This window comes from Harpia harpyja, chromosome 6, assembly GCF_026419915.1.
Source record: "Harpia harpyja isolate bHarHar1 chromosome 6, bHarHar1 primary haplotype, whole genome shotgun sequence".
In the NCBI taxonomy this organism is placed as follows: Eukaryota; Metazoa; Chordata; class Aves; order Accipitriformes; family Accipitridae; genus Harpia; species Harpia harpyja.
Genome location: NC_068945.1, coordinates 68477571 through 68489895, shown reverse-complemented (window position 1 = coordinate 68489895; position 12325 = coordinate 68477571). Strand labels below are relative to the sequence as shown.

Below are 12325 nucleotides of genomic sequence, written 5' to 3'. Positions count from 1 at the left end.
TATTACTATTTATTATTGCTTGTTTTTAGTGTTCGAGGGACATACCCTGTTGCCTAAGTGACTCATGATAGCGAGTAATACAAACAGAACCAAGGAGGGAAATGCTCTCTAAAGGTGCTAGCACTGAATAGGTAAGGACTTGTCTGACAATAAAGGAAAACCCTGCAAGGAAAAAGCAGAGGTGGAAGACCGACGTGAGCCGAGAAAAACATCGTAGTATTTAATTCTGGCAAAACTAAGAGATGAACTGTTAGATTGCAAAGTAAAGAGAGAAAAATTAAAGTATCAGAGGTGAGTGACTTGGTGAGAAGAGGCTTAGTATAGACCTGCTCTGTTTTAAAGTTCCAGCAGTCCTTGATGAGCTGTGAAGATTTTAGTAATTGGCAGGGCACTTTAGATTTAGGCATTTAATTTGCAGACCATAGACCGTATTTGCTTTATCAAAGAATGAACTTACCTTGCAGTTCATAAAGTATCCTTCTGACTTTTTAATAAGCATAACAGACAGTCAGCGATAAACAATTTGTGGCAGGCTGCAACTAAACTTTTCCCGGCTTGGGTCGATAACAACTTACACTGGTCAATGAAACAGGGTCACCCAGACAAGCAATCCCACTTGGTATACTAGTCAATTTTGAAAAAGATTAAAGAGCACTGGCAACAACCTCAACTAGTGATTACTTTTTACAAATGTGCACGTCAACAACTTTACAGCAAGCCCACTGCTGTGGGATGTTATCTCAGAAGTGGCAATGTGCCCATAAAGAAAGAAGGTTAATTCTACTTATTCTAATTATTTGCACCTCTAGAAATATGTAGACAGTCTTTCTTACCTGAGGAGGGGATGAAAGATGATGGTAATGTTCCTGGCTCCTGGTTTGCAGACAAACTTGGATCCGCCACCTTCAATTAAGTTATCATCTGGTCCTCCTGGAAAATAACATGAAACAAGTTGTCTAACAGATCTGAACATCCCATGATTTTTACATAGTAAGTGATAATTAAACATTTAGGTCTGACTGTAAATGCTTCATTCCTAGTGAAAGATCAGTAATTAACGTGAAGATACGCTCTTTCTATCCTCTTTCTGCTCAGAGAAAGTACTCCTAAGGCAATAGGAACAATACAGATCGTATTCATTCATTACTTTAGGCTCCTCTCTCCATAGCTGGCAACAGTATTGCAGAAAGACTGGTAAGTGCAGGTCTCCTACGGCACAGGACCTGGTTTCAACTGCAGAAGAGTTTCCCAGCCACATCAGATGAATTTATCAGTTGAGCTAAGTCCAGTGTACCAGACTGGAGGTGCTAACGTGATACCCATCACACAGATGAGAGATGCCCAGATACCTGTATTAGCTTTGTGTGGCAAGGTTTTGGTAGCAGGGGGGGTTACAGGGGTGGCTTCTGTAAGAAGCTGCTGGAAGCTTCCCCTGTGTTCGAGAGAGCCCATACCAGCCGGCTCTAAGACGGACCCGCCGCCGGCCAAGGCCGAGCCCATCAGCGATAGTGGTAACGCCTCTGTGATAACATTTTTAAGAAGGAAAAAAGTTGGGACAGACGGTAAATGGCAGCCGCAGAGAGGAGTGAGAACATGTAAGAGAAACAACCCTGCGGACACCAAGGTCAGTGCAGAAGGAGGGCAGGAGATGCTCCAGGCGCCGGAGCAGAGATTCCCCTGCAGCCCGTGGGGAAGACCACGGTGAGGCAGGCTGTCCCCCTGCAGCCCAGGGAGGTCCACGGGGGAGCAGATCTCCACCTGCAGCCCGGGGAGAGAGGACCCCACGCCGGAGCAGGGGGATGCCCGAAGGAGGCTGGGACCCCGTGGGAAGCCCGCACTGGAGCAGGCTCCTGGCAGGACTTGCGGATCTGTGCAGAGAGGAGCCCACGGAGCAGGTTTGCTGGCAGGACCTGTGACCCCGTGGGGGACCCACGCTGGAGCAGTCCGTGCCTGAAGGACTGCACACCGTGGAAAGGACCCACGCTGGAGCAGTTCGTGAAGAACTGCAGCCCGTGGGAAGGACCCACGCTGGAGAAGGTCGTGGAGGACTGTCTCCCGTGGGAGGGACCCCACGCTGGAGCAGGGGAAGAGTGTGATGAGTCCTCCCCCTGAGGAGGACGAAGCAGCAGAAAATAACGTGTGATGAACTGACCGTAAACCCCATCCCCGTCCCCCTGTGCCGCTGAGGGGTTGGTAGAGAATCCGGGAGTGAAGTTGTGCCCGGGAAGAAGGGAGGGGTGGAGGGAAGGTGTTCTGAGATTTGGTTTTATTTCTCATTACCCTACTCTGGTTGATTTGTAATAAATTGAGTTAATTTCCCCCAAGCTGAGTCTGTTCTGCCCATGACAGTAATTGGTGAGTGATCTCTCCTGTCCTTATCTCGACCCACAGGCTCTTTGTTATATTTTCTCTCCCCTGTCCAGCTGAGAAGGAGGGGAGTGATAGAACAGCTTTGGTGGGCACCTGGCATCCAGCCAGGGTTAACCCATCACAATACCATTAAGAGACTTGAGCCTCATAGTTCTTCAAAGTGCCAACCCACTGACAAACGAAGACCTCCAGCCTGAAGTTTCAGTGACTTGAGCAGTTATTGGAACAGCCCAAAACCTAACACAAAGCACATTAGCACACACTTAAATCACCCTTTCTCAAAAGCACGAGGGCCTTCATCTTGTATAATAAACACTCAAAGTCTTGTCCACGTGGCTAAGATGTATTTTGAAGCACATGATGCTTGGAAAGGGTTTTAAGAGCAGCACTTCGCTGAATTTTGCTGCTTCCATCGCTGAATTTTGCTGCTTCCATATTGCTGTATGGAAGGCTCCTGCACCTCCGACTGATGCCACCATTCAATCCCTTGGAAGGTAGCTTGGTTTTGATTGCAAGTGACATGACATTTTAACTTATTTATTACATTTAACACTACTGGGTCTCTCAGGAGTCCATGTCCTGCACCAAGTACTGTAATTCCCTAGCAGAAGTCCCATTTACTCAAGTTCCAGTTGCATACAAATAGGCTCTCAGCTACGGGAAAAATTAACTTTTTGAGTTTGGCACACTCCTTGGTAGTAAAACACAAGCTCAGAGAGTGTTATTTATACACCTCAGGCCCAGACTGCAGGACTTCAAGTGGCATGAAAACACCCACCTGCATGTCATTACATCTGAACCAAAGTCACTTCCATAGGCAGCTCCTAACACCAAAACACTTTAAAAATTAGGATACTGAGAGAGAAAAAAGGGAGGAAGGCAAATCTCAATTTCCTGAAACCCTTGCATTTGCTGATAGCAACAAAGTGCACTTGTTACCCTTCCAGAAGAAAACAGTTTTAGGAGAACAAGCCAGATGCCCCACACATAAGCAAATGACAGCATAAGAAAAAAAAATCTCATTCTGAAATTAGCAGTAATTCAGCACATAAACCCTTGTATTTTGGTCATGCTCCCTTGTCACAAAGCACAGACCATCATCTTGCTGGTATCATCTGCCAAGCAACCCTATCAAGTAAGTTTTTTGGCTAAGAACCTTAAATAACCCAAAATATGAACTTAGGCAAAGTCTGTATATCCCAAATACTGTCAAGTCCTTTTCATTTTGCATGTGAACTCTCCTTAATGATTGAATAATAATAAATACAGAACCTAATCACATTACTATGATAGCTTTATAGGTAGGAAAATGACAAAGTACTTGAAATCAAAACAACTGCAGCAGATTATTGCATTTTTTGACCCTGACATCTATCTGCCTCGAAACAAGAAGAATTTCTCCATATTGGAAAGTGTAAGAGGAGGAACACAACCCATGAGTAAGTGACTCGGATCTTCTTTTCAAAGTGAAGTTTCTATGCTTTAGGCCATTACCTGTAACCATTCTATAAAAAAAGCTCTTTGATGACTTGATTTAATTGACCCTCCTGTCAGCAACCTCACAGCAATGTCCAAGGACCAAGCAAGTCACTGACACCAGTTCTTCCATACCCTAAATGGTCCCTCCAGGTCAGGAGTATTTTGTACAAGAATTCACAGCACTGGTGTAGATTCAAAGATGCTGTTTCGGTGCCCCTGTAAAAGGGACAATATTAAATTCCTTGTGGAGTGGGAAATCCATGCATCCATCCTGTGGATAGCTGCAGTTGCAGCATTTGCACAAGCTGACTTGGCTCCCCAAATGCACCTTTAGGACATGGAGCTTCTTGATAAATCCTACACTAACATAAGGACTCAGGAAGCACAAAGAAGCAGCTGAGAACAGAGTTTATAAAACTTTACTGATTGTAATTAGACAGAGGTAGCTCAAAAAAAAAAAAAAGTTCCAGAATTTCATTTTGCATTTTAAAAAGTTAACTTGCACAATGTGACAGTTTAATCGTGGAAAAAAGAGGCGTAACTTCTAGGAAAAGAAAATTATTCATTTCCCCTATTAATGTCAGACCCTGCAATTTCCAGTGGGGTCTGTGTCTTAACTGACTTATTGAAGAATTCATCCAAGCATGAACTACTGAGGCATGAACTAGGAAATACAGGCTCAAATTAAGAAAAGTGTGTTATTCTTGTTACATCAAGTCACCCTGCACTAATCAATATTATTGACTGGGATGAACTCCATAGCAAGGAATAAAACAATCTGTCTTATCTGCTTGGCCATATTATGTGAGATTTGAGAAGAACAGAACACCGGCACTGAGATAAAAATATGCTTTTACAGCTTCTCCGCTCTTAGCTTTCAATTAATAATAATGAATGCTCTGCATGTAGGTGTAAGCTACAAGGAAAAGTAATTTTGTTTGTATTTAAATATTGTACCTTAAAAAATACACTGAGATGTAAATCTTACTCCTGATGATGTCTCATACATACCAACAACAACCCAGCATTGCAACGGTTCTTGCTAACGCCAGCAGCCTGCACTGGATCTCCTACCTTCACTTCTCTCGACGGTGCCATCGTACTTCTACGGACCCTGAACTAAGTTGCCGTAGCCTGACAGCAGCACAGCTCCATTTGTGCACAGCCACAGCGCAGACAAGCAAACGCTGCCATTTACCACAATTTACAGCACAGTAGTTTTATTACGATAGCCATTGCAGAAAAGCCCAAACCGGAGCAAGAGAGAGCTTATGATATACCTTTGCCTGTATATTCGAGTGCAAATCTGTAGCGAGGACTCTCCCTGACTACATCAAGGTCTGAAATGTGCATGTACATTGACCAGCCAACATGATACCTCCACTGCAGACAATGCCCCGTGCTGGAGAGCCAACAGGCATCTCCGTAAAAATACACCATGAATATCCCTTCATCATTACTGATTCCTGACAAGAGCGTGTCTTTCAGGAGGTGAATCCAAAGGTGGATCATTCATCCAAAGAAACCCATACCAGGCAGCTCCACAGAAAACAGGTAGCAGATAAAGGAAGAGTGGGAAAAAAAGCCCGTTGTGTTGTGGGTTGTTTTTTTCTCCTTATCAAGATGATTATCAGAGACGCAGTTCGCATGGTCTCCCAAACAAGAGCTAAGCACGCAAATACTGTACTGCTGGCCTGTCCTGAACGCATGCCACATACACGTGAGCAGACTCCAAGAGAAGAAAACGATCCGCCTCATTAGGGAAAAGGAGCTGTAAAGCCTAATTCCCAGTGGGCACTGAAGATTTTCAACTGTATGTGAGCGCTCAACTTTATTGCCATGACAGCTCACTATAAGCACCGACTATGGGACTAACCATCCACACTCACTGATGTACAACATCACGATGTACAGAGCACTCTAATAACCATCTGGACTGAGTATACATCATTGCTTCAGCAATGCCACACTACAGAAGTCTTTCATTTGGGCTGCAGCGTTTGGTTTTTTTGTTGTTTGGGTTTTGCTTTGGTTTTTGTTTGGTTTTTTGTAGTGTAAGGCAAGAAACTGTAATAGCCACATTTCACAGGCACTAGGAAAAAACCCAAACTTTCACAGGTGTCAGAAAGTACTATTGTTGTAGCAGTTCCTTCTTAAGAGCACCAGCTTGCTGATTTAATGCATCTAGTAATAAATTATGAAACAAAAAAAAAAAAAGAAGAAAAACTTTGAGGTGAAGTGAAATTTGTCATAGAGTTAATGATATCCTCATGCTGTGCTAGCAATGAAGTGTGCCCACCTGAATACCGCTGCAAGTGGGAGTCAGAGACGGGTCCATTAGTAACGCAGCTGAATGTTTCTGAAATGGAGCCTAAAATGTCATGCTTCAATATGAAAAAGCATTAGATTACCAAGAAAGCTAGAATCTGCACGCATTTGCAGTCTGAACAAACATTAAGAGTGCTTCAAGTTTTCCATTCTGCCTAGTATTTTAAAAATTTAAACATTCGTCATGGATATCCCAGGTTTACTGCTAACATCCTGTTATCCTGTTATACATACACAGCAGGTCTCAGAAGAGCGATGACAAGATTTCTTGTCCCAGAAGGGATCTCTCCAGAAAAACAAGAGTTTCTTCTGCCATGAAGTAACTCAAGTTCAAAGTTGCCCACCACAATTTGAGGTATACCCAGACTTTGCTAATTTACTCTGTATGAAAAACATATTGAGGCACATGACAGAAATGCTAAGGATGAACATTATTCAGAAAGTGCCTCAGGGTGCTTTGCAAATGAATTAAATTTCTTCTCGGTATTCCTATACCAATTTTGTATACTGAAACAGTAATGAAGACAAACCTTAAGTTAGATACACACCATCACACAAATCATGGCTCCTCATTTAAAGACAAAACCCTGGAATACACTGCAAGGTATTTCCTGATCCATAATTTTGCAATTAATACAAAGCTCGTTACCTTCTATAACCAAGGACTGCTATGTCTACAGAAAAAACTTGATCTTAATTTGTAACAAAAAAAAAAAAAAAACACACCGAGATGTATCCTGCAATCTCCTCGTTTATCAATAGAACTTCTCTATCACTAAATTAAAAAAAAAAACAAACCAAAACAAAACCCAAAAAACTAAACAAACAAACTCACAAAACCCCAGAGACGATAACAGTGTTTATACTTCCTTTTCCTAGTTTTTGTTGGGGTTGGGTTTGTTTTGTTTTTTTTTTGGAAACAATTTTCTCCATAAAGGTCCAAGATTTATATGGAAGCTTTTACTCTTCAAAATCCTGTTTGAAGAGGAATCACACACTGCTCCCTCTCTTGATCTGTTCCTTGAAGGACATGAAGACATCAGAGAGGAGGTAGCTCAGCATCTTGTAAGAAGCTCCTGGCACCTTTTAAAATCATAGTAAGTAATAAAGTAATTTCTTTTTTGTAACAAGAATGTAAGGAAAGCTCTCTCCGCCTCTAAGAGGAGTACTTTGGAAAGGTGAAATTTCTTACACTGTCACTTCAGAGCACCATAACACTTTATCTAATTGTTTCAGAGCTGTATCTGTCCTACTGCATTCCATCCTCAGCCCCAATATGCTTTAAATCCTATCGGACACAAAAACATTTAGCTAATAAGTAAACCCTTTTCCAAAACATCCAAGAAATATTAATTTGGTCTCAATAGAAACAGCAAGCACCCGAAAACCATGAGTACCATAGGAAAACCTTCCCTCTTTGCTCTCTCCCCCTCTTATCCCATGTTAGCACAGGACAACTTCATTAATCTCTCCGTGACTGCAAACTTTTCAGCTAAGCAGGCTCCAGGCACGTAGTGAACAATTCTTCGGCACCTCTCTGTGATCAAAGCGCCTTTCCTAGTGAGCCACTTCACGTTAATCTATGCAACCACAAAAAGAATAAAGAAACAGGCTTTGAAGCCACAACAATCAAGCAATCAACACAGCTTGCAAATCAATGCCACCTCCTCCACTCCGAGTGTCAGAGCAAACTTATAGGAGAAAAGGAACCAGTTTAGATATTATGGTCCTTCCCAAAGGTTCTTGATTATGTGGAGATCAACAACACAGTTATTACCTGCACGCCATCTTCAAGGTATGGAAATACAAATTTTCATTTAGCATGAAAGGGAAAAAAGCAAAAGCTGCCCAAAGAGAGCAAAGCAGGATATTATAAAACAGAGCTCAACGGAAAGAAGTGATTGATCTGTGCTATTACAGAACAATAACTATGGAGTTTTATAATGGAAGTCTCCTGCTTTTTCATATGTCTGTACATCAGGACTCTATTGTCTTACAACTGCATCCCCTTAAACAAAGCCACACACAACACAAGCACCAAGTCCTGTTTTCACTACGCTCATTCGCAGCAGTGATTCAACGTATTGGCATGCACATTTAAATTCTTTTTATAAGGAAACAGACAAAATTGATCCTGCTTTAAAATTCTTTTGCACGTCTTGAATCATCAAACTTAACTGCATTCAGGCCATTTTTCAAACTGCTCTAAGATACCTGCTTTAGTAGAGCCCACACAGTGCAGTGCATGCTTGAATTAAGGGCTCAGCAACCAGCTGTCCTAGCACTTGCTTTCCTATACCACCAGACCTCAGCAGGGAAGAGGGAAGGGATGGGGAAGCATCTGGTCCACATTCCAGACCAGTCTCCACCAGGGAACAAAGCACATAGGGAATCCAGCATCCTGCACCTAAAATTAGCTTTTGTGAGCGCTTCAAGCACCTTGACCTTAGACAGGCAGCCCTATAAGCAGTACAACGGAATCTAGGTAGGTCTTCCCTGAAGCTGAGTAGGTTTATCCAAGTGAACAAATATAACAGAAACCCCAGAAGTGTCCAGCCCCATGTTTCAACCAGCCTGTGTCTGCAGGCCAGCTCCACAGAAAATAATCATTAAAATTCCAAATCGATAGACCTTCCTTTTGACAAACACCATGTTTGAAGACTTACACTTTTATTAAGAATACTGTTTGGCAGACAGCCTTGAAACACTACACTTTCCCACTCGTGTAGGTCAACTCTGGGTTAATAATTTTCTCTTTCTGAGCCATGTTGTCCTCCTATCTTGCCAGACTCCTGCAAACCATGCATGGGAGCTGTTATGGATCTGCCAATGCAACTGAAACTCAGCACTCCAAGTAATACAGTAAAGCAAAGGTTATAAGTGAATATATAAAATTCTTCTAGAAAGCCCTTCAAACACCCACCACTTTAGGACTCCACGGACTAGACAAGAGAGATCTCATCTTCTAGTGGCATCTAGTGGATTATTTTAGGCAGACTGTTCTGTTTGCTCCGATGTAGCAATGATGTTCCCTCTGTCCTCTTCACCCACAAACTGCAGTAGAGAGCACGCTACATGGCTCCTGTTTCTGGCAGTGACCTACCCGCCCGCTGACACAGCACGTGGGGCTCCTACTCCCTTCTCTTGCAATGGGAGGAAGGGAGGTGAGAGGCACCAGACCAAAAAAAAAAAAAAAAAAAAAAAAAGAAATCCACGCATTATCAAGATAGACAAGAATAAGCTCCGGCCAATACTTGATTACTTCCTTGCTTGAGGGGAGAAGCAATTTAGCAAAGGTTTCTGATAGAGGAAAGACTGAATTTCTTGTTTGCTTCTCTTAATCACACACTCTCTTTTTAATCGTGGCAACTGTGAATTTATAGATCAGACCGTCAGCAGTAAGGGACTGATGTTTAAAAACATATAGGCACCCTACCTTCTACCAAAATCAACAGCGATCAGAGAGATGATGACATTGACACTACAAGAGACCCAAAATCAATGGGAATTAGGTGTCTAACTACTTGTAAAATACTGGCTGTCAATCCTTGGGGCGAGGGCTTTGCAGTGGTAGGAAGGGAGCTCTGAGATGATTAACTGTCTCAAAGGGCAGTAGACTGTTCCCAGCTTCCAGTCTGTCCATCACTTGTCACTGGCACTAAACTCTGCACAGAAGATACCAACACTGCTGTAGCCAAGTACGGGTACACCCTAAATCCACTACACACTATATACTTCAATACGTTCAGTTAGTTCGTACATATTTGTTGTCTTTGACAGAGAGGTAGGGTGGGAATTAAGATGAAATAGGTATGAAGTGGAGGAAGAAAGACAAGGAAGCTACCTTTAAGGTTCTAAAGTACATCACATCTCATTTCTGTAATATTTCCTGAAGTGAAAAAAAATCTCAGCAATTCTCCCAGCAGCAGCTTTTGGGGTGATGCTCCTAACACAGGTTGCAGAGCAGCTTTCCAACCTAAAAATGTTTCACTGGAAAAACACAAATGTTGTGCAGAAATTAAGGCAGGGCTCCTTGCTCGTTCTCAGTTTGCTCATGGAGCAATGGAGCTGTTGTGCCGGGGAACTAGTACAGACACGGGAGTCCAGAGCTTCCAAAATACGCACCAACCCGTTTGCTTTGGAGTTGGGACCATGTCAGTCACCACAACGATCTAAAAATCCCAGCTGAAGTCAAGTCTGATGGCTGGACTATCACAAATCCCTTCCAGGTATAAAACTGGGAAAGAAGGGAAGGGAGCTGCAGCTTGTGTTCAAGTTCGTAGAGCACACACTCAGCTTCAAACCATGCTGAAGGAAAAATAATATCCAAAAGCAGGAGAGGCAACAATGCCACCAACTGCCTCCCTGCTCAAAGGGATCACAAGCACAAGTCCTACTCACCATGATGACAGCAGCGTGTCATTTTGTTCTGTACAGGTACAGAGTTCCCAGCCATGAGAACACACATTGCTATCAAAATCTTAAAAATCAATCCAGAAACAAACAGGCAGCTGATGCAGATCATGCAACCCAGACTTCACATAAAAATTTTTACTAGTACTCAACTGCAGATCTGGATTCAAGTAATGGGTCTAATATGGCCTCTCTGACCTTAGTCAGGTTTCTGTGTTTCAGTTTCCCAAAAGGGGAATTGAAATAGTGACTCCGACCTTCCCCTGGTAAAGCTATTTTGAGAAACGCTGTAGACAAAAAGGAACAAAAGTTTTATTCACTGTTTTTAAATTCATGCTTCAACTTCAGCTTCATTAAAACAGAATATGGCTCCAACTTACCAAACTGACTGCACCACCTATCCTATTCACTGCCTGAAATTTCTGCCTGAAACAGCTTCTCCTGCTTGCTTTTGACCAACTGGCATTACCCTTCATTTACTACCTAGCAGGACTTCAGTACAAGAAGCTGATTTGGATGCAGTCACATAGCTGGTGCACAGACATATTGTTCTGCTGATGTTCCCATGCCCAATCCTTTTACGCTCTCCTATACTGTCTTGTCTGAGATCCAACACCATATGCATTTAAATAAGTTGCTCTTTAATGTTTCAAAACCTGATTTATTAGTTGCTCACACTCCATCTGCCTTGAAAAACTGCAGCGTGCCTTCACTTTCACAGGCTGTACAAAAGGTTGAGGTTCAATTTGACTGTACTTTATCATTTGATCAGTGTGTCAGCCACATATGTAAAGTCTCCTTTCAGCTACAGAAATTGTTTAAAATGCACACTTTTCTTTCTCCTCTTTTTTTTTTCCCAGGCCACACGACTCAGCAGCAGGCACTTTGATTAATGTATTTGTCAGCTTGCATATTTACTATTTTGTTGGTTTCCCTAAAACTACTGTGTACAGATGTAAGCTCTTCCAAAGCATGGCTGCAGCATAAATCCTTATCCAAAGCCAGAAAACACGCTAGAGCTAATGAACTGTGATTACTTACACCTTGGATTCACTTTTCAACTATTTTCTTAAAGCTTGCTTTATCTTATCTCCTGTAGTGGCAAATGGCTCCTACCTGAATTTTTTATATTCCTGACATGTTTTCTATTCAGTGTTAATGTCAGAAGAAAAGAAACAGCGAGCAAACAGAGAAAGCAAGTGAAATAAGACAAAGATATTTCCTGACATACAGTCATTTATTGTTTTATGTTCTTATAAACTGTTGAACTCTAAAACTTCCCACATTTCATCTTCCTTTTTCACACTTAAAAGTTCATGGCCATTTTAGACAAAGGAATCAGTAGTTACAGCAAGATACATCTGGCAAGGCTGTAGGCTCATGGCATGATGTTGGACAAGGCTGCATCTCCATTCACCCACTTCTGAGATGGAGCAGATTTGCTAAAGCCCCTCTTATGGGCCTGGTATGAGACATAATGAAATAAACAGTGTAAAATGTTGTATGGTCTTCTAGAAGCAGTATACATCTACAGAAATACTTAATTTTTTAACATGAGCACACGGGAAGGAAACAGAGGATTTAGAAACCGTACACAGCTGGGACTACGGTAACCATCACAGTGTCCAAGAAATCTTAGACTTCTTTTCCACATATTAATGAATGCATCAGTTCTAATGAAGATAAATTTGCCAATCTTTTGACAAGTCTTGAAAATGTTACAAATCTGGCATGT

At 42.2% G+C, this 12325-nt stretch overlaps 1 protein-coding gene across 1 annotated transcript in view; it reads right to left on the bottom strand.

Annotated features, from left to right (window-relative positions):
* EXOC4 (exocyst complex component 4) overlaps positions 1-12325 on the bottom strand; it is a 414930-nt gene that overhangs the window by 217250 nt on the left and 185355 nt on the right. Inside the window, exon 10 of the mRNA XM_052789476.1 lies at positions 834-930. Within this exon, the coding sequence (XP_052645436.1) occupies positions 834-930 (97 nt within the window). The remainder of the gene's footprint in view (positions 1-833; positions 931-12325) is intronic.